We start from the raw sequence: 23,279 nt of genomic DNA on the forward strand, positions 1-23,279 counted from the left end.
CGCCCTCTCGGGCCCCCGCAAGCTCCTGGTGTTCCTGCTCGACGGCTTTCGCTTCGACTACATCGACGACGGCGAGTTGGAGGATCTGCCGGGCTTTCGGGACATCGTGAACATGGGGGTGAAGGTGGATTACATGACGCCGGACTTCCCCAGTCTCTCCTATCCGAATTACTACACGCTGATGACAGGTGGGTACTCGCGTTTCTGTGCCAGGATGCTCCTCAGAGCTGCCAGCTCCCCGGGCTGAAGTGGAGGGCAGCTCCTCGTGATTTGTACTTCCAAAGATGATGTGAAGGTAACACACGTCGTGCTGTCACCTGGCCGTTTAAAAGCACTGTGCCCTTACAGCTTAGTGTTGCTCGTCTAAAACCTTTTATCAACTTGGAAATGCCACTTGGAGCTGATTTTTGAAGTTCCCCTTTGCTCTCCCACGGTGCTTCTGCGTCCCTGCTTGCTGCCACGGCAAGAGCACAGCCATCCAGGGCTCCCTGGTGGGAGCACTGAAGGGGCCTACTGCGTGTAGAACATAAAAATGGGTGGGAAACGCACAGAAAATTAATACAGAGCCTTCTCAGAGCCTTTCAGGTTAATAAAAAGGCATGTAAACTGAGGGTGGATGAGATAAGAACTTACTATCAGTCAGTAGGTCTGTTCTGGGAAGTTCACCATAAAATTTCTTTCTAAACTTAACACACTTTCTTCTTTCACAGATCCCCGTTTTAAGTTGCCTTAAGTCCTCATATATGTAATAATCTGAAGTAGCAAATACAAAACATTAAAGATTTTTGCTTTTGCTCCCCTACAGTTTTTCTGAAAGAGAGGCTTTCAGAAAAATGAAAAGATAGTAATTGTTTTCATGATGCTGGTTTGCTTTAAGTCTAAGCAGTGCAACACAGGATTACAGTGACCCTAGGCAGGTGCATAGAGACAACCGTCCCATTTCCATCACAGAGAGACACCCTGGAAGCAACAGTTAAGTGAAAAACCCACCAAACAGAAAAGTTTTTCTGGAGTTTCCAACTGGCTATTTCTCTGGGGTTATTTAGCAAACAAGACCTTCCAACTAATGAGGAAGAGTGAGAAAATCTGTCTTCTCCTAAGACATGTGGTATTTTCTGCTGTCTTCCAAACAATACAATGCCCAGTGCCCATGGACTGGCTGGGAAAGCAAAGAGATGCCATTGTAAGACAAAAAGCTGTCATCAGTTGTGCCCAGCTTGTTTTGAAACCGCTTAACCCCTTCTTCCCTCTCTCTCAAGCAAAACGTCTTTTTCTTGCTCATCTCTGAACAGAAAAGAGTATAAAGCACCAAAGTTGTTTTTTTTTTTTTTTAATGGCTTAGTGCCAGTGCAGAGCAAAAGCCATGACTGAAAAATAGAGGTGTTGTTCCACTCCAGACCGTGCTTTTATGTGTATGTGGGCAAACCAGCTTAACACATCATGTGTGGAAAAAGCCTTTGGATGGAGTTGTTAAAGAGGGAAAGTGACTGCTTTTGCTCCTTACCACATTTAGTCATCACTGCTATTCTGTGTGTGCGCCCGTAGAGTGAAGTCTATAATCAGCCATCTGAAGAGTTTTGAAAGCACCCTATTTTGTACTCACAGAGAAGGAATTTTGTTTTAGATGATGAAACACCACTACTAGACTTTTCACATTTTTAGGGTACCAGAGTTCCAACACCCCAGCTTGAAGCAAGGAGACAATCTATGAGACCAAGCTCAACTCTTCTTGCAAGTCTCCTGGCCTTCATGTTGAGGATCTCGGCGCAAATACAACTTAACTGCAAATAACAATTCACCTTTGCAGCACATGAGTCACAGCAGTGTTAAATAGGCCAGGAATGAACTGAGGACCAAGTTCAGGTGATAAACATGCCCAAAGGAAGATCTAAGACTGCACTTGAGCCCTTGAGGTGTTAGTGTACCCCATGGCTGTGCCCTGACGTGACAGCAGAGTAAATCTCATGGCTGCACTGTTCTTATTCCCAGTGCCACGGTGTAGTGTCCACAGAAAGGACGTGTCACATTTTAGGTGATGGTGGGGTTAGGAGCGCGGGGCACGCGGCAGATAGAGCATTAGCTGTGTTCAGTCTGTGCATTTTCAGTTGGGAACGTTTGACAGGGTTTGGGAAAAGCGTAGCATGGCAGAGTGACACGAGCACCGCACTGTGGTGAGCTGCTCAGGGACAGGCAGGGTACTGTCTGCTGTTTCCCCCCCCCCGCCGCTGTGCGGGCGTGGGAGAGCTCACGTCGCTGCTCACCAGCCAGGTTTCTCCACTGCAGGGGCAACTGCAACTGGCTTTGCTTCCATTTGCAACTGGGACGTATGGGACTTAAATGCTGCCACAGTTTCTTCTGGGAAATGGGAAGTCCTGTCCTGAACTGCCACATCATAGCTGTTGAGGAACTCGTTGCCACATTTTAGCATCTCTGAGTGTGGTTTCATAATATATTGGCTTTTTTTTTGAGTTAAATCAGCTTAAGTTGTTTCTGGCCCCACCTGCACACTCCAACTCCTGACTTGTTTGTTCTATCTCATCACTTTTTTGGGTAAAGCACTCCCAACCCTTCCTTTCCTGCTTGTTCACAAGGTCTTGTGGCTCCACATCCATTCAGGAGCATACCAGAGCTGCCCAGTCTAGAACAGCATGTGCATGAGAATGCTGCAGTTGGCGTGTACTTTCCTCTTGCCTCTATCCATTTGTGTGAGTGAGGCCTCCCCTTTCTACATACTGTCCTTCACTCAGCATTTGCTCAAGTTCTTCAGTACGAGGGTGGTGAGACTCTGGAATAGATTGCCCAGAGAGACTGTGGATGCTCCCTCCCTGGAGGTGTTCAAGGCCATGTTGGATGAGGCCTTGAGCAACCTAGACCAGTTGAAAGCATCCCTGCTCATGGCAGGGAGGTTGGATTAGATGATCTGTAGGGTCCCTTCCAACCTAAGCCATTCTGTGATTCATGATTCTGGGGGTGAGTAGTTGTTATGGAGGATGTGCTCCCTCATTTCAGTGGCTTTGGAGGAAGACAGTGGACTCTGCCCCTTGGACACCATCACCATTGGGAGAGGTCAGTCCCCCCAAATCTGAACTTGCCTCCTCCTTCTGCCCAGAGCTGCAGATGGAGGTCGGCAGCATCTGCCCCGCCACACCTCAGTGCAGATGCCATAACTGCCCCCATCAGCCATGCCAGAAGGTAGCTTCCCTCCACAACGGGCAGCTAGCAAGCAGTGGCATGCAGCATAGCCGTCCCATCTTCTTCACGACCTTTTAGTCACTTGGCTGAGGTTTCCAAGAGGGCAGGCTAACTGAATTTCATATTCACAAGAAATAACAAGTTTACTGAGCTTTTCAAAGCTATACCTGAATAGATGCAACCATAACTGACTGTCACAGATGAGTGTTTTAAATCACTTAACAAATCGCTATCAAAGGTATCGGCCAAAGTTATTTTAATGTGAACTTGTAGAAGAGCAACTTAGCAGAGCTCTACAGCGAGGTGCACTCTGTTACTTGCCATGTGGAAGAAACATAAAACATACAAAGGAAAATAGAGTTAGAACAAAACTAGAGTTATTAATACAGAGACCAGAGACACAAAAGGGGAAGGGAGGTCCTCTCATTGAGTCATAATGTTCAGAATGAACACTCTAGCTTTCTAAACTCCTGCTCAGAGAGGAATCTAGGTGCAGCAATCTATTCAGACTTAGTCCCAGGCTTGGTCAACAGTTTATGTCTATTGGGAAAATCTGATGGTGTGCAAGGTAGCCCAAGGACGTACCAGTTTAAAATCCCACTCTTTGACAAGAATCTCCTCTAACAACTTCAATCATGCCACCTTTCTCAGTTTTGGCTTCCACAGTGGCATAAAGACTGGTTCCTGAGTCGGGTGGGTAGTTTTTTGAGCTGCCAGGCTGAATCCTGCCCCGTGTCCTAGCTCTGCACAGTCCAGTGAGGATATTGCCATTGTTGACCTGAAAGGCATGACATAAAATGGCAAATTATGTAAAAGGAGCTGTTGCTGTTGCACGTGTGTTTGAGAGAGCTTTGTGGAGCTCAGCCTGGGCTTAGCAAGGGAGGGAAGAAGGAGTCCAAATATGCGTATCCCAAAAGGCTCACTTAATCACACCGTGTGCTGTTTGCTTTGCAAAGAAAGAAGTTAAGACTACAAGCCACATCAGGTTTTTATCCTGTGGGGAGTTTTTAATTTTTCCCTTTCCCTGACATGGCCTGGCTCTGCAGGGAGCTCTTGTGCCAAGCTAAACGGAAAGTCTGAGGTCTCCCCCATAACTGCTGCAAGCATGAGTTACAGCTTCAGAGCTTCCTTCATGCTGTATCTCTTGAGAAAAGCTGCTCATGCTGATGGGTTTAGGTCTCCCTCACCTGCCAGCCCACAGGCAATGGGGGGGTGCTGGAGGACCCTGCCTGCATTCCAGCTCCCCTGGAGGCCCCTCCCAGCTCAGGCCATGCAGGGGCCACTCACGTTTTGAGCCCCAGCCAGCATAAATACCGGTGGGCATTATCATGTCTGAGCTGGAAACCCTGGGAGGATTTCTTTTCCAAGATTCTAACAACAAAGGAGGCCTTTTCTGGCAGATCCTCTGCAAGAACGTGCCTACAGCCTGGTCAGCTGTGCAGCCCCGTGTCCAAGAGACGTATTTCTTTTGGCCTCTATGTGACGCAGAGGGAGTCCCTGCTCCCAGAGTGGTGGGCAGGTGGAGAGCTGCTTGGAGAGGAGCCAGTGAGGGGCCTCCATGTCCTCTTTGGAATAGGACACGCTCTTATATCCTTCTGTGAGGTGCCATGAAGGTTTTGGGATGGAGGAGGCGGTTGATCAGAGGACATTTCAGTCTCCTGCACCCAAGGTGAGGGCTGTGGTCTTTGCAGGGCTGTCCCACACCTGCTGTGGCTCGGCGACAGCACATCTGGGGCTCCTGTAAAATCCAGGGGTGGTGCATGGTGTTCTCCCAGGCGCTGCAGCTCAGCCCTGCGTGTGCTGTTGCCTTCTCCTCCGCATGGCAGGAGGGAGAGTGACACCGTGGCAGAGGTCCCAAGGGTGGGTGACAGTCAAGATCTACTCTGCCAGACTTAATGTTTCCCCTATCTTCTGTGTTTCTGTTGTCCTTCCTCCACTCCTCACTCTCAATGTTGGCATTCTTGACTGCCAAGGGGTTTTGGTGGGTGATGTTGTGGTCTGATGAACAACCAGTCTTCTTCTGGTTTCCCCTGAGCACAGCAAATCTCAACATACACAGCACCCCATTTATTCCATGTTTTCTGGTAGCAAATGGTGTCCTCTGTGGTCTGGCTGATGTGCACAAATGCTAGATCATTTATTATTTGCTGTGAGAGCTCTGAGCTCTCCTGGTTTACAGCCCAGCATCTCCACTCTCTGTCCACTCGGTACCCAGAGGAAGCCCTGCCTGGTGATCTCTAGCAGATGCCTCTTTTCTGCTGCCTAGTTAACAGTATTCAGACTCCAGCCTGGTCCAGGAAATGATGCTGACACTTTCTGTTTAGCAGTTAAGCAAGTTTTTAACTACCTGCATACTGTCCAAGGCATAAAAATGGAGGGATAGGAGTACACCAGAGAAATTTATTATCAGTACACATGAACTGAAACTATCTCAACTTCACTGTCCAAACTGAGAAAAAAGCCAGAAGAACACAAACAGCATAACAAGTGACAAGGGAATGGAAACAGGATTTTTGATTCTTTCTTCTCTTTTAATTACCATAGATGATTAATCACCACAACAGCAAAAACTGAAAAGATTCTGTTCATGACATGCAGTTTTTAAATCTGTAGTCTTTTCTTTTTACTTGGATTCAGTAACTTTCCAATTCTAAAACTCTGTGTTGGGAAGCAAAAGAGAACAAAGAAGTCTGTGGTAATACTATTTACTGGCAGGGAAGGGGTTCTATCCTAGCAAGGACGTGCTGGAGAAGAGAGTGGAAACCAGGAGGGTTTTTCATTTTCCCATTCTTCATCCTGCTTTGTTTACTCATTGCCTGCAGAAAAGCTGCAATGCCAATTGCCAAGATTTTTCTCTTTCATGTGTACACAGAATGTTGTAAAAATCTGTGTTTGCTTTCTACCAGTTAAAAAAAAAAAAAAGGAAACACTTTCAAAGTAGAGAACAGAAACAAGTTCCTATGCTACAAACTGAAGCACAGAGTTTTTTTCTTTCTTACTAGCTACAAACTCTCAGCTCACTAGTATACCTGCTACTGGCTATTAGCAGCAGTAAGTGGACTTTCTTGTATCAAGGTATTTCTTTGCCCAGAGCTGAAGTTACAGCTGATGAACAGAAAACTTCCAGGGACACAAGACCTGCCTTCCTGCACAAGCAAGCGTCTGCAAAGCCTAAGCTGGATGCTTTGGAAGCAATTCTTGTGTACCACAGCCCTGGCCTCATTATGAAAGCATTAAATTAAGAGTTTCACACTCTTGTTAGATCAATCCCCTTCAGGAAGAAGAGGTAATGCTGTGTACAGCAGAGATTTTTCTGTGCCTTTTGATGTGACCGTTCTTGGATTGCAAAGTCTTGCCTGACATAAGCTAAGGTGTTTCTGCTTTGGATCTATCTGGTATTTGAGGTCATAAAATATTGGAAAGACTTTGCCAGCAAGATCTTCTGGGAGCAGAAACTGTCCTTGCACATCTTGCAGGTACTGTTTTTGCCTGGGGGCCTGCAGATGGCAGGGCCACTTTGCCCAGATCAGCACTCCCCCCTGACTTCTCATGAGCCCTCTTCTTCTCCAGGCCTCTTAAGGTTTTGTTTTTTTTCCTCATGGTTTTTCTTTTCAAAGCAGGGCAGATGAGAGCCTGCAGGGGAGGAGCAGAGCATATATCAAAGCAGGCAGAGCTGGGACCTTCAGGATGGTCTGCACACGGGAGGCTGGGTTCAGTCCTTGGCCATGGCAACACAACAATATCTGCTTCACAGTGGGAATGCAGTGCTGGAGACTTTAAAGTCATGCTCTCTTCCTCCTCATGGCAGGCAGCATGACTAAATCATTTCCCAGGGCAAGTCATCCAGCAGATCTCCAGGGGGGCTGGAAGTGGGGTAAGGACCTAATAAATCACCAGGTCTGAATCAGCATTTAGGTGAGCAAGGGAATAGCAGAGGAAAGACATTGTGGGAAGGGGAGAAAGGGCATTGCATGTCTCACTTGGGTTTTTAAAACCTGCCTACCTTATGTGTATGCGGCTGTTTGCATGGAGGAACTTGACCCTTCCCCAGCTTTTATAGACAGCCTGTCCTTGCATCTGCCCTCCTGGCTCCTGTCAATTTCCAGGGAGTGGGTACATCATGGTAGGACATTGTGGTGGGACGTGGGAGGAAAGGACTCACCATAGTGGCGAGATGTGCACATAACATCACGTATTGCAGTACGTTTAGCTAGAGGCGTGTACTTGCGTTTGTCATCTGGTCGACGCCAGGTGGGCACAGATTGTGGTACCTTTGCTGTGTTGGCTAATATACACACTGTGGGATAAGCCTGATTTGCTCAGTGCAGTGACAGTTTACCTCTGTTTTGTTGCCCAGCACCACAGACATAACATTGTGCATCTGCCACATGCGGCCTGTCTTAAAAAAAAAACAACACCAAGCGTCTCAGGAAAGCATTTTCTTTTGTCCATTTAGATGGATGTGCACCTTCTGTGGTATACTGTGCCTACCAGTGATCCCACACACTGTCCTTGCAGCCAGCAAAAGACCACCAAAGAAAGAAGAGGTCGTTCCTGTAGCAAATGCTACAGGAGCACACACTCTGGTTTCCATATCTTGCATTCGGTTAATATAGGGTGCACAGCACTCAGCATTGCTCTGATGTTGTTGTGGGTGGCCAAGTGATTGCAGGTTTTGTTGTGGTTTGGATTTTTTGGTTTTGGATTTTTTTTTAGTTTTATTTTTAAAATTTCATCTCTGTTTTGCATAGATTCATTTGAATGCTGACAAAAGTGCCTGGAGACATGGGAATGTGCTTTAGACAAAGCCAGTGCTGTAAGAGGTGTAGTGTCCAAGTAGGCCGCAGCACGCAGACTTGCAAATGCTTTTTGCTGGCTTTCTTCCAGGAGGATACAGCAGTTATCATAGTCCTGGGAACTACACCCTCTTTGTTTCCCTCTCTTGCTTGAGGAAGGGGTGCTTTTCATTGCAATTGCAATGAGTTTGAATAATGACATCTGTGTGCTGAAACTGCTTCTTGCCCTGTTTCTACTTTTGAAACTCTTAAGATAAGATTTGATTACAGAGGAAAGCTGAAGTAATGGAAGCAATAATAAATTCCACGTGTCATGCTGACTGTCAAACGTGATGTTGCTCTTCTGATAATCATTAAAAAGGAGATCACCAAAGGTCAGTTTCTGAGGCTGAGGAAAATAAGTTACAATAGGGGATGTAAAGGACTGAGGTTGTACAGGTGACCTAAAAGAAGTTTGAAAAGTGACCTTAACTCTGTGTATGAGTGTCTTTTGGGGGTCAGAAATGCCAGCTATTGCAGGGCTTTTTAATCTAGTGAGCAAGGCACAGAATAGCCACAACTGAAGGTGAACAAAGATTAACAAAGGTAAAAACTAAGCTTAGACACCAGGCATATGTTTTAAACAATGTTTACTGATGATGTGCAGCTCAAGAAAGAGTTTGATTATTTGGTTGTTTATGTCTCCTAAGGAGTTCTAAGGTCTTTCTGGGACAGGCTTCAGGTAAGCAGACATGAATGGCTCCAGGCAGCATTAAATGGTCATTTCTTTTTGTGTCTGCTCATCTGATCTTACCTTCCGGCCCTGTGAACCACGGATGTCTGTAATGAAAACAGACTTCGAGGCCTCTTTTTCAATATAAAATGAGAGGTGGAGTCCACAGAAGAATGAACTTGTCTGATGTGGAGATCAGAAGAATACTGTCCTCTGTATTAGTGTACATAGCTCACTAAACTCCCCAACACCACTACAGGGAACAATCTCAATTCTGTTCCTTAAAGAGGTGGGCAAACTGACAGCAGACCTTAACTCCTATACAAAGCTCACATCAGGAGCAGCTGGAGTTCATTGTTTCTCTATGAAGACTATGCTATATATCATACAAATATGGGCACTAACAACTTCAGCACTGACCTGCAGGTGTCCCAGGCTGGCACCAGTTGCCTGCCTGCAGTTTAGCAGGTTGATACATGCTCAGGAGTACATGGGCTTCAAGAAGATAAAGAGACAGGGTTGTCTCCCAAGTAGGAAGGCTGCATTTTTGATGGACTTCTAGAAGGTTCCTTCTAGCTCTCTTGAGACTTACAGCGACAAAAACACTTGACAGCTTAAAGAGGACGGATTACTGCCCATCCAACCCACCAGTTCTCCTGTATTAAACCTGTTTGGTTTAATATGGTAAATAGCGACTGCCACAAATTGGAACTGCTTTTCTCTGCTGGGGAGGAGGAAATGTTTTGTGTAATTGGAATACTTCGTATTAGGAAAGGAGAATTCAAAGTCCTTTTCAACGTCACATACCCAAAGTATACAGAGTTGTCTGCTCAAAATAACACCTTTTCTAAACAAGCATACCAAGGTTATTTCAGTTCTGATCACCATGCTCAGTCTTACAATAATCAAAGCCTGTTATCTGGATCCTTGCAATATCGTGACTCACCAGCTAATGATGACAGTGTCTCACACATGTATCAAGTCACTGCTTCTTAAGATATGGAGATCATGAACTCCTGGTACAAATTAATCTTCAACCTTTCTTTTCCCACTTTTATTAACTCTCCTGCAGATTAACTCTTAAAATGCAGCATCTTCTCCTCTGAAAATGACAAGAAGTGGAAGATATCTCTCAGCTTTTATACTATTATATGCCAGTTTCTTGTAATATGGTGTTGCCTAAGGGCTGACAAGATTCAGTAAGAGGGCTGAAAATGTTTTTTGCTTCTTACAATGTGGCCTATGGATAAAGGAGAGGGGAAATGTGAGTCTCCCAAATTTTATTCTGTGTTTCCAGATCATGCTCTTATGCCTTCGCATTCAAAGCCTGCTTCCCGCAGACCTCTGGGTCTGTGTGCTGGCAGGTACATTAAAATGGCCTCAGTCTTGGCAGGTGTTTTGTGTGTAGAAGGAGCCACGTGTCAGCCAAACATGCGGCACCCCTGTGGGTGCCACTGCTGTGGTTTGTGCGCGTGGACTGGGTACGGCACGTTGAGCAGATCGTGGGGTGCCTCATGAGGTACATGTTTTTTTCTGGCTTCAGCTATCTAAAAGCTGGCTGTCTGAAGCTAAGTGAATGACCTGATCTTTCTCTACATTTAATAGAGCTTCAGCAACTGACTTTTAGGTGCCTGAACTGAGGAGGATAGAGAGCTACCTAGAGAACTTCAATTAAAGGTAACAGAGTCAATAAAATCGTATGAGTAGTTGCAAGTTAAGAGGTCCCTGAGTTCAAATCAGTACTTTTCAGCTGCTTTGCTGGATGATGCGATGGTAGCAGTGGTGGTGCTGGTGGCATCCTTCGGCTGGAAAACACCAATCTGACTGAGCTGTATTTTTTCTCCATTCCCAAAGGTCGCCACTGTGAGGTCCATCAGATGATTGGAAACTACATGTGGGACCAAAAGACAAATTTATCTTTTGATATTGGTGTGAATAAAGAAAGCCTGCTGCCTCTCTGGTGGAATGGATCGGAGCCCTTGTGGGTTACAATGATGAAAGAAAAAAAGAACGTTTCCATGTACTACTGGCCAGGTTAGTATGTCAGAAATTGCTGCCATTTTAATAGTGCATGTTTACATCTAAGCACTCCATATACTGTAGACAGGTCTTTACTACAGTTCTGAAATAGAGACAAGAATTGTGAGTACTTCACTAACCACTCACAGAAATGAATTATCTTCTCTTTGGCCATGCCAATTTGCATATGCTTAGAAAGGAAATGGCTGAAGTGTCGTTGGAGGTAACTACCACCAGATGTTACTTTCAGGGGGGTGCTGGCTTGCAGAGCCTCCTCTCCTCCACCAACTGTTTGTTGATCTTGCCCACCTGTGGCTTCTGGCGTTCTGAATGGTTGCTCCATGCATGGCTCGTGGAGCAACACTGCAGACCGTGTCACTGATCAAAGTTGAACAGTAACCATCCTCAGTGCTTGCTTGGTTTTAACCTGGAAATGAGTAGCTGAGAGCAGAAGATGACCTGCTCTGTGGGGACAGCAAACTCCAGCTGAACGCAAAGCATCATTTGGTGAGCTGGCATAAGCACTCTTGTCCTCCATAGTTAACTCAGCTGAGGTCCCAGCTGCATCTGAGTCTGAGCCATTCATTTGGAAGAACTTGGCCTTTCTGTTCCTCATTAGCTGGCTATTGGATCACTGAAATCTCTACAGATGTATAAGAATGAGTCTTTTTTAACAGCTATGAGTATACCCTTCGGCTGTTGTTTGAGGGACCCACATGGAAATAAATCTTCCAGCTGTTCACCCAGACCAAATCTCTTGCAAGGTACCCAGCTTCACAACTCAGTGTTTTGAACTTTTAACTCTGCTACCTAGGTAGCATGCAAATACCATCTTATGTGTAACTGTAGGCTAGAGGACCGTGCTAGAAGAGCTGTAGAGAATACAGCCAGTGCCAGTGGGTAGGGCAGCAGCAGCTGACTCGTGCTGCGGGCTCCCAGCCAGCTCAACCTCTGCATCCCAACACGTGTGCTGGGTCACAGTCTTTCGACTGTGCCGTGTGGCTAATGAAGAAAAAAGGCCACATTTCTCAGGAAAGGCAAGAAAGAATGAACCAAGATGAAAAACTTTGAAAAGCCATTCATAGTGTTTCTACAATACCGAAATGTGAAAAGATCTGAAGGTGACAATATTGCCTTGGAGACTGAAAGGCAGTCAAAGAGACTGGAACTGCAGACTAGATATAATGGTTTGGATCAACCCTCAAAAAAAAGGTTCTTCTTCTTCTTGGAGATCACCCAAGTGACCTAACAGCAATGCAAATAGTAGGATATAGAAATTATACAAGAATGTAGAAATCCTTCCAAAGATTTACAAAAAAGACCTGTTTCTATAGACTATTCATTTTTGACTCCTAATGTAACTGCAATGAGTAGGTATAATTACGCACTGAATAGAGGTAACAGTCTACAGAGAGATACTGAAATCCAAAAGAACAGTATCACTCTCCATTAAGTGCCTTTGGACTTCCAGGGAGAAGACGTGAGGTGTATATGTGTGCATCCTTGTACACATATGTATACCCTTCACACCTATCTGCCCACTATTTCCAGTGGAAAATTGCAAGGAACCCTAGAGCCCCCCCTTTCCCAAGGCTTATGTTCCCAAGCATATGCACCGACTGTCTTACGACAGAGGGGGAATTTTTGCGTGGATCTGATATTTTAGCTGTGGACTGTGACATGTACATCTGTCTGTCATTAATTATTTATCTGTGACAGACGGCCTTTGGCAAAGCCATCAGGGCCTCAGTTAAGCAAATGCTCAGGCACATGCTTATTTTAAGGGTGTTCATGGTCTCAAAGGACACATTGACCATGCAGGGTCAGGGACAGGTCAAGGAACAGGGTGCAACATAGAACTACTGAAACAAAAGGCAGGGCAGTTGGGCTGCAGTAGGACTCCAGGTGTGACTGGAGTAAACAGACATTACTCCAAATGCAATAGTATTTATTACATTTTCCCTATATGATTTTTTGAAATTGTTTTCTAGTTCCATAGAAATGATGTAAACTTTTCTAAAAATTCTACGTCTATTTCATTGAAGCTTTAATTCTTAACAGTACATTTGACTAGAGAATGAAATCAAACAAAATTAAAGAAAAAGTAAGGGTTTAATAACCAAGGTGGGTAGAGGTCCCATAGACATTGGCTCTGCATATGATCTGCTATTAGTGGTTAACTTTCCAGCCTGACATGATACTGCTGCAAATCTTGCAAATCCAATGAAGAACCAAACAGGCAAAGTCTGGGACACTCTTAATAGGAACAGCAATGTACAGCCAAATTCATTACATGTTGTACTGGAAGATGCTATTTTCTCACTAGCCACTGGTGAAGACAAACAAGACCAATCAAATGTAGCAGAAACACACTGTGAATGCTAGTGAGCTGATTCCAGTGATGCCAGTCAGTGGGTTAACACCACTACCACTCCCTCCTCAGAGCCAGTTCCAACCTTTACAAAGTCTGAACTCAAAATCTCCCACTTCGTATTTTTCCCTGTGTTCCTCTCTCCTGTATAGTCTGTGCTTAAAGGAAAAAAATCCACCTCCCATCAAACAGAGAAACAGAGCAGGAGGACTGTTGGATGTGAACACCCATCCATCACAGCTTTAGCTGTGAGCCCAATATAAGCAAAGCAAAACCAGCTCACGGGCAGAATTCATCTGAGCTCTTGTGCCGCTAGTAGCGGAGGAGCCAAAATACCACTGTGCTGAGGGTCCCAACCACTGCTTCTGCCAAAATATAAGCACTTGGCTTGTAGGGACATTTTTCTCTTTTCTTCACAGCATTTATTTGGCAGTTTCTGCTCTTCAAAGCATTCCTGGAGGGAAAGTCACATATCCTCTGACTGTTTGCTAAGTAAAACACAACAGCTAAACCATAAGTGGGGTGAAATGCACAAACTCACAACCAGGCTGCCTATTGGAGCACTGGAGCTGTGAATGGAGGAGCCCCAGAGGACTACAAGTACCACCAAAGTCCAAGATTTATAACATTCCTCATGCTCAGCCCAGCGGGTGATGTCACGCCAGACCCTCAATTTCCTTAATTTTCCAGCAGCCTGCTTCAGCTGCTGGAACTGCTGCAATAGCTGCAGCTGAAGTGCAGTGACATCTTTTCTAAACACTAAAATGAGAAAGAGGTGAAAAAAAGGACACTTAACCAAACTTGTTGCCATTTAAACACAACATTCACCAGACCATGGAGCTAGTCTGGAAAGTTTTCAAAACCTTCTATTATGACATGAAGTGTCCGACTGTTAAATCAATATTTGGAAATGTAATTTAAAGCTGGCAGAGGTTCGAGTCTTCATGTCAGATAGATAAAGAGGAGCCTATATATCACTGAGTGAGAAGTCCTTCTTCCTGCTCCAGTAGTTCAAGTTTGTAAGTAAAGGTTTACCATCATACAAAACTGCAGAAAGGTTACTACTACATCTGAGTAAATACAGTGAATCTATTTGTACTTTAACCATGAAAAACATAACATTCCCTTTGTCTGCCTCTAAAACATTTTAAATCTCCTTTCCCATGATATTTAAATGAGAAAATTTACCATCTGTCCTGGCTTCTACCAAGATGGCATTCAAATATTAAAGAGTCTTCATGGCTAGTATTTTGGAATTGTAACAAGCCTTAACATCAAAATCCAACTTTAAGTTCTGTTCATCACAGAGGCTAAAAAAAAAAAAAAAAAAAAAAAAAAAAAAGAAAAAGAACACTCTTGGTATCTAAGCAGCCTGAATTTTTAGTGTTGCTGCCAATGAACTGCACTCTTGAAGACTAATATTTAGTGGCCAAAATGATTTCTAATTGTTGCTGCCTCTGTACTCTTTTATGTCATGCTCATCACTTGACAACCTAGAAACAGCAAAGATATCTCAGCAACTAAAATATCCCAGATCCCCAAGAGGTTATTGCATCTAGTTAAAATTATCTTGTGAGTAATCCTAAGGAACATTATCTGAGAAAATTATAGTGTGATGTCAGTATCTGAAGAGGGGAAAAAAGACAAAACCATCATATTAGTCATTAGCTATGAGCAATCATCCACCTGAACCAGGTGTTTCCAAATGTGTTCTTGACTGGCTTGGGAGCCAGTCTTTTCTCAGACTCAAGTGTCAGAAGAGAAATTGGCTCTGAACTTCTAGTTCAGTCATGCAATACTAGCAAAGCCAACAGAGGACTACAGCCCACCTCTAGCATCTGAGGTAGCTAAAAGCCCATGTTTTGCTATTGGTAGCACCCAGGGCATCATAAAAAAGACTAAAGCTACACACCGTCAGGGCATGGGCAAGGGCTCCTGCTTCCTGGAGATGACTTCAGGTCATTCACAGGATACATTTTTGTTATGATTTGATTAGGTAGCAGCTGGGACTTGTCTCTGTTGCATGACATAATTTCTTGAAGGTGTAGTGCAGAAGCTTTACTGTGGGACCATATGGAGAGTCAGTTCTTGTTAAGTAATCTGCAGACTGTTCACCTAGCCTAAAGTATCTCCATGCAGAAAGGGAAGGATTAAATCTTGTAAGTTTGGGCCAAAAGGGGAAGAACAAAAAATGAACACCATCATACACTCCTACAATTTTTATCAAAACAAATATTAAAGGTTCAGAATTATGTGAATATTTTTTTACAGAAAAGTAAATTAGTTGGCTACGTTTTCTGTTTATTATTGCAAATAATTAATTCTGGCAGACAGTCGTAACTGATGGTGTCCCTTGAAACATACAAAGAATATAGAGACCTCAGAGCCACTACCATGGGCCAGTGGGTGAAGAGACTGAATCTGTCATGTGTGCTAGGGCTCTTTAACTTTTGAAAAGGGAAACCTCCATCTGACTTATATGGGTTTCTGCAAATCAGTGAAGATTTTGAAGAACTTCCTAAGCTTAAATAGTGAAGTTTTTCTAACTTTTCCTGCAAAGTCATAATCAGAAGTGTCTTAGCCAGTTTAGCCTGCAAGCAGTGTGCTTTTCCCTGTGCACCTCAGTGATATGAGCTCATGCAGGCTGAGATGTAAGACACTGATAAATTTTCATTACTGAGTGTCCCAGTAAGCAAACCACACTAAATCATCTATGAAAGTAGCTCTGCTTGCTCTAGTGCCCTCGCTCTACTGGCACCTCCTGTGCAACCTTCTTCCTCCCCAAGCAATGAGTCAATTTATCTCAGTCCTTAATGCTTAGTCCTTTCATCCCAAAGAAGAAGTAAAGGGACCCAGATGTAGGCAGATTCAGGTTATGGCTTAGCATTGCCTTTTTGACCTGACTGTATTGCTATATTCAAAGAAAACTTTGCGAAAGATCTCTTTGTTTTGCTTGTGTCTGAAGAATACACCAGAAAATTACTAACTGTGATGGGAGGACATTGGGGCTCTCAAAAGACAGAAAGTACACTTCCATTAAATATTCATGTTATTCTGCAGCATAGTAACCAGAGAGCAAAAGGGCAGAAAAACCCACAAAAACATATTTTTGTGTGTTCAGGGCCATGTTCTCCTATAGGATTTGTTGCCATAAAATACTGGGCCACAAAACAGACTGTATTTTGCAAGGAAGGCTGCAAGTTACCAAGAGAGTTAATTGGTGTATGCTGTTTTAATAAGACCTTCTGGGAAACAGATTTAATAGTGAAGTGCCAGTATCACATAATAAAATATGGTTTATAGAGGATATTATGATGTAAGATACAGTGTGTATAACAGGAAAGTATTTGCTGAACTTTCAAGGAACAATATCTAAATCTATTATGCTGGAAGCCTGGAAATGAGGCTGTGTGGCCGCAGTAGTTTAGTTAAAATGAAAACAAGGTAGCAATGTAGGTGGAAACCATCTGTCACAAGGGAATCAAGAGTTTTAATGTGAGAAGGTCACACAGAGACCTTCGTTTTAGAGAGGGAAATAAAAGGATCTAATGTATAGTTTGCTACAAGCACTCATCAAGCCGTTGTCTTTCTCCTTTTTACTTCCCAACCACAAGGCTTCCTGCAGGGGAGGTATAAGGTAAGTCATGTCATAGGGAATTTACACATGTGAACTTGGACCCCACTGTGTGGGGTCCGTGATCAAGGTGAAACAACAGAGCTTACCACATTTTTCACATGTAGGTTGTGAGGTCGAAATCCTTGGAGTCAGACCAAGTTATTGCCGCGAGTACTTCAGTGTCCCAACAAATAAGAACTTTGCAGATGCCATCAACGATGCTCTCGAGTCTTTGAGGTACGTTGCTAGACTCCTTGCAGTGTGGGGTTTCCTCTCTCAAGGACGAGTGTTTGAATTGACCATCAGTCTTGCTCTAGGGAAATTCTGAGGATTGTCTCCCAGGTGGGAAGCTGGGGACTGAGATTACTTTGTAGTACTGTCAGAGCAACATGACCAGAACAGAAATAGGCCCTTGCGTTATGACTGGAGGGAAAGATGTGCTCGTCTTTCCAAGTGTAGATTACAACACAGAAGAGACATCCTGACTTACGATTTTTAATATGCAGCATCAAACAACTTCAAGATCAGTACGTGAATATCTGTCCACTGACCTGCAAGAGCAGACTTTGAAATGCTTGGATTTAGACAGAGCTCCTGGGTGTTTGGAAGTTCTGAAATTCAACTCTGGTCACTTGTTTTATGAAACCAATGCTTTGGCTCCTTCTGCATTTCAGAACAACACAGGCACAAGGATTTTGGAGCAGGCGTTCATTTCGTACAAATATTAGAATAGAATAGAATAGAATAGAATAGAATAGAATAGAATAGAGTAGAATAGTTCAGTTGGAAAGGATCTACAATGATCATCTAGTGCAACTGATGGGAATATACCTCTCGGCCAGCTTCTATGAAAAACTTATACTTAACCTCCAGCTTTCTAGTTCCATCATCTCTCATCCAAATGTTAACAAGGGACACATTCATGTACTCTGTGAAATCAGGGAAGACTGCATTGCCATGTGCAGAACCAACGCCTTACCTTACTATAACTAAGCTTCCTCTTTTAAAACCATGCCAGTTCAGTAATTTACCGAATCCTGGGATGCACTTCTGATTTGCTACTTGAAAACTACCATAGTGATTTAAATCTGAATAATTTCATATTCAAATGTAGAGTGTTGTTTGTCCTTGAAATTAAACCTCCAAAGCAATGAGAGTGCTGCTGGAGATGTTACTCCCAGTTGCACACTGGGTCCTTCTCTAAAGATGCTCACAAATCAGTGCTTTTTTTACAGCACAGGGCTTAGGGAGAAACTGTCTCCAAACATGTGAAATGATTCAGCTTGTATTTTAAGAAAGTTATCTGCATGTGACATGGGGAGTTCATATGTGCCACAAGAGGCTTTCTGTAGCTTCTGCAACACTTTTAATTCAGTGAATAAAAAAGAGAATGGAAAACTGAATACAGACACTAGCTCTGACTTCTAGTGGAAACCCAGAACTACCATGGAAAGATTTTTGGTTGAGTATTGTTTGGTGATGGGTCAGAATATGCTTGAAGCTCCCTGCCTGGTTTCTGTGAAGCAAGGCGCACGAGGCTGCTCAGGACGGGTTGCAGCTCTGTAATTGTGAACATGAGTAAAGCCGAGGCACAAACTGTTAAAAACTCCAGTCCTTTGAGCTGCTTTTTTAGGTAGCTGGAGCCCATTGGAAAAGTTTCAATAGCTAATTCACCCCAAGTCACAAGGCTGGTTGCTGCTGCCTTTGGTGGAAAAAAAAGGGCAGGGACACAGCAGTGTCGGTGGGGCAGCTTGCAAGAGGTGAAAGCTGCTGATTTGAAGCAATCAAAAGATCCCTACCACCACAATGTCAGCAGCAAACACCGGCTACAGCCTGCTGAGAGCCAAAACCCTACAGACTGCGCTGGAGCTCCGGGAATTCAGGGCTCCAGTGTTCACTTACACACCAGCCCTCTTGAATTTCTGCCTGAGTTCCTTTTCTTTAAACTAAGTGCCCTGTCTGCAGCAAAGCAGGAGCGAGGAAAAAGGAACATTCGTGGACAAAATTAATAATCAGTTGTGGGTGTAAGTACTTCAGGGACGTAAAAAAACAGGGTAGAGAGTGAATGGCTTAAAAAAAAACACAGGTAAGTTTTCCTTATCCTTTCTCTCTTTCATCCTCTTTGTTTAGTTCTTTAAAATTTAGCAAACAATTTTCAGTGTTGCTTGGCCAGCCCGGAAGAAGTTAAGTCTCTGAAATGCCTTTATTGTAGGGGTATTTGTTTAGCACGATTTAGCATCTCTGGGTGGAAGAATCTTGGGCATGTTTCACTGCCATCTGCATCATTTGCAAGAGCTTCTGACTCTTGAAGCTGTTCAAAGGCTGGCAAAAGCACTGCATTTCCTTTCAACACCCCAACTAATTGAAAAAGCCCATTAGGTTGAGGCTGGCATCAGCTATATGTGGAAAAACAGCCTGTGGCAAGGACTCTCTGTTGCCTGGAGCAGTGCCTTGCTCAGTCGCCCTAATGGCAAGTATTAGTAGTTAATGAACTGCACTTATGCTCCCACCATTAGCAAACCTTGCAGGGAGTTCAGAGTAGAGAGAGTAAGCCCTTTATCGTGGCACTGTGGCCTAGGGGGTTAACCTGAGTTTGGGCACCAGAACATCCTGACCTATCTTAACCTCACCAGGGTGGAAGGGAGTTTTATCAATGCCCTTTGCAAGGGCAGGAGTACCTAACTCATCAGAGAGCCACTGAGCTCCTTTTGCAACCAAAGGAAATAATTCTTCAGGAATATTCTCCAGCCTTTTCAAAGAGGTGCTTTGCCATCATTATTTAGACCAAAGTATTCAAAACAAAGTCAAGCACCTGTTTTTGGCAAGTAAAACTAAAACCTCCCTTATGTATTTTCCACAACTATAATTTAAGGGCTGTTGTGATCTAACTGCCTTCCTAGAGAGGTGTCATGAAGCTTGCATGGTGCTTTCAGAGTGCGTTGATAAAATATAATCCCCTTTTTGGTATTGCAATCAATGCCGTCCAGATTTCTTCAGGAAGCTTTCCTTAGCCATTTCTGTTGAAAGCAGTGACGCAAGAAGACAGGTCTAACACAGTTAGAGAAACAGATTTATTCTCCAGTGCAAGCCATGATCAGAGATACCTAGTTTTCTTAGGAAACAGGCAAAAAATGGAAACAAAGTCAAACTCGATCTTACAAGCACTAGATATGCTGTACTCAATCCTGCAAACTCCTGAACATTCTGCATATCTGGAGCTTGTCCTGTTGAAGTCACATGCACGTTTGAAGGTTCATCCTTACAGCACTGAATCCTCCCTCAGAAATCTCATCACAGCCTAAATAAGACCCCTTGTTTTATGTAATAAATTCCTTTCTTAGCTTCCATCTTGATCAAAATGATCATATAGTCACAGGTGAGAAGACACAAAGCAGTCTAAGTAGCTAATTAATGCAGGCATGGCAGCAGAAGAAAACTGTTTCCATAGGTTCAGTGAGTGTGTATACAATGCAGAAGTTGCAAGCTAAATTTCAGAAATTAACTTATGCATAATAATGGTAGGAAGTAACATTTAGAGTGAAATTAGAGGGAGAGAAGGGCTGCTTCATTTGAATGATTTCAGAATCAACAAGAGTGAGGAAGAACACTGTTCTGCAGAGATGGTGGTGGAGAAATTTGCACCACAGCAGAGACCTTCATCTTCCTACAGGACTGCTCCTCTGAGGCCTTCAGCAAATTTACAAATGCAAATGACAAACCCTAACTCATTCCTTCAGTCCCTCACCTCTGATTTTCTGTCTTCTGTCTTACTCATTACACCAGACTGCTCGGGTGTCTTTAATTAAAGAAGCTGGATGTGTCAGGACATCACACAAAGTCTTTTTGTAGGGATCTTGATCTGGATGAGAGCATGTATTATGGATGGCACACCCTGTCACATATTAAGCACAATAGAAAAACACTGGGTTTGAACCTCATGAGAATAGATTTGTGATTTTGTCCACACAGCTGCTCTCAGGGAGCTTTACAGTGAACTGTAAAGTGGCCATGAAAATGTAATTAAGCACTGATGTGCGTGCAATCCCCACTAATTAGGCTGAGGGCATTCAGTGCAGAAATGTGTGATCAGCTAAACCTGTGTAGCTCTGAGATTACCTTAGTTTCCCTTTGGTCATATTCCTGAATAAAAACCCCACCTAAAATCTCACCCTAATTCATACCACTTGGGATTTTGCAAGGTCATGGAAGAGCCTGTCCTGAGCTGACCTTGGTGATTTGGAAGACCTCACACAAGAGGAAGCCAGAAGTGCCAAACTTTAATTAAAGCACATTTGACTGATAATTCCCACAATCCTTTTAATAAGGGCACTCGGCACAGAAATCAGTATTTCTTCTGGGTCTTTCTTTGTCAATAAAGGAAAAGCCGCCTTCCTAATTCAAGGAGGTAGCAGAGGGCTGCCATGCCAGCCTGTGTTTGCACATGACAGTCTCTACCTGGCACCTCTGATGGGAGTTTCAAGCAAGCCCAGGTGACTCTGGCCATGAATAATGAGCCCAGCCATGCAACAGCGGGTGGGAAAGCCCAGGCTGGGAGCAGAAAATGCTCCTCTGGGGTTTTGTGGCACTGCATGACGGTGAGGACACTAATGCCAGCAGCCAGGAAAAAAAAAAAAAGGCAGATGGGTGGTCCCCATGAGCATCAGCCTCTCACTCCTTCCCCCCTTGCCACCACCAGCAACGGCAGCGCTGAGATGGCTGCGGTGTACTATGAGCGCATCGATGTGGAAGGCCACCATTACGGCCCTTCGTCCCAGCAGAGGAAGAAAGCGGTGAAGGAGGTGGACAAAGTCTTGAGCAACATGATCACGCTCATCAAGGTGAGTGGCTTCCAAAAACCCATTTCCCAGGTGCTTTTGGAAAAGGTTTTTAAAAGTTCTTTTGGTGGCACTGCCCAGAGCCTATTTAATGTCTGTTAATTGTACGCATTGGCTGTAAACTTTTATTTGCTGAGAAATGGGGGCTGCTGAGGTCACGTGGAAGTCAAGGCAACATTCCCCTGATTTTTGTTTTTATCAATGGCATTATAATCTTCCTAGTGGATTATTGTACTGATAGCCCTGGGAAGCCATAAACCAATATCCGTGTTGCTCTGTTTATAACCTGTGTTGCTGGCTGGGCTTTACTGTGGGAGGACAAATCAAAACTGCTTGCTTCCTAATCAGACAATTAACTTTTATGGTGGGTTTTATGGTGCCATTCAGAACCCTGTACTTTAAACTTTGTTTTAAAAAAATATCATGTAAATGATTTTGCAGTCAGAGAAGGAGGATACCAAGTTTTTGGGTAAATGTCAAGTCTATTCATATTTCTGGCAAAGATAAATGCACATTGCAGATTTTTATGTGTTTCAGTGAAGAGAGGAATACGTATTTCCAATATAAAAGCTCTAATGCTAGGTGTTTGTGTTTGGGAGGGGAAGAGAGAAACACCCCTGCCAGAGGCGATACCGTGACAGAGTTGCTTTTCCCCAGCTATTTTGGACAGATGAAGAACAGTTGGATAAAGTCCTTTCTAAGACCAGCTGGGCTGTGGGACTGGAATGTAGCGCCTGGTTACTTAGCAGGAGGGTGGATCTATTCTGGAAAAATCTCTCTTTGGCACTAGCCTCTCAGACTCTTCCAGGGCAGCAAGTTAGAGTGGATGCCCACTATGATGGGTGGTAGAAAAGCATGTTGGAGGGCATCTGAACTGTGCTCCTTCTGGCCAACTTCCATTAAATCAGTAGAGGTCGAATGGGGATTAAAATTTTCCAGTGGGCACAGCCAGTGTGGAGCTCTTACTGGGCCATAACGGCTGTCATACCCTTGCTTCAACAGAACAAGGGCCTCCAGGACAACGTCAATGTCCTCCTCTTCTCCGATCATGGGATGACAGACATCTCTTGGGCAAACAAAGTGATCGAACTGAAAAAGTATATCAATATGAGTGATACCCTACAAATGAAGGACCGAGGTCCTGTTGTGAGCCTCTGGCCAGTTCCAGAGAAGCATGCGGATGTGAGTACAGCTTATTCATATTTATTTAGTTTTGTGTTTCCTCCCCCCGACCCCCACTTTTTTTTTAAAGGCCAATTGTGTCTTTTGTTTGCTTGTAACATCCAAATCTTTCTCTCAGAGAAGTGTGTAAAAGTCATCCCAAGGCTCTTATGGGGACACATACTGGGATTCTGTGACACTCTTGTGATGCTGGTATGTGGAGGAAAGTCACACCAGGCAAATTAAAAATCATGAGCTTTCACTGTTATTTGACACAGATACATGTTTTCAAAGTCCATTACTATGTGCTTCTGATAAACAGCTAAAATATTTTAGCTCAAAATCCATTTTTAGGATTTTATATATATATTAGTCAATTTATTGACACTCTAGCTGAGATTTTTCAAATGATTTGGAGAATGCGTTCATATTCCAGTAAACTCCCATAGAGTTTGAGGATTTAACACCATTAGACCAGAATTACAAATTTTTTTTTTTTTTTTACAATATTCTCCATTTATGAATTTTGATGAATAAGCATGTTGGATTGAATTGACCATAAAAACTCAATGCTAGA

The 23,279-nt window shown here is 43.8% G+C and overlaps 1 protein-coding gene across 1 annotated transcript in view; it reads left to right on the top strand.

The window, feature by feature from the left end:
• Positions 1-4: 4 nt before the first annotated feature.
• ENPP6 (ectonucleotide pyrophosphatase/phosphodiesterase 6) overlaps positions 5-23,279 on the top strand; it is a gene marked incomplete at its 5' end in the record, with an annotated part of 29,816 nt that continues 6,541 nt past the window's right edge. The window contains 5 exons of the mRNA XM_008939108.1: positions 5-188; positions 10,555-10,734; positions 16,832-16,943; positions 21,403-21,544; positions 22,544-22,723. Of these exons, the coding sequence (XP_008937356.1) occupies positions 5-188; positions 10,555-10,734; positions 16,832-16,943; positions 21,403-21,544; positions 22,544-22,723 (798 nt within the window). The remainder of the gene's footprint in view (positions 189-10,554; positions 10,735-16,831; positions 16,944-21,402; positions 21,545-22,543; positions 22,724-23,279) is intronic.

Source organism: Merops nubicus, unplaced genomic scaffold (genome assembly GCF_000691845.1).
Source record: "Merops nubicus isolate BGI_N331 unplaced genomic scaffold, ASM69184v1 scaffold6234, whole genome shotgun sequence".
NCBI classification, from domain to species: domain Eukaryota; kingdom Metazoa; phylum Chordata; class Aves; order Coraciiformes; family Meropidae; genus Merops; species Merops nubicus.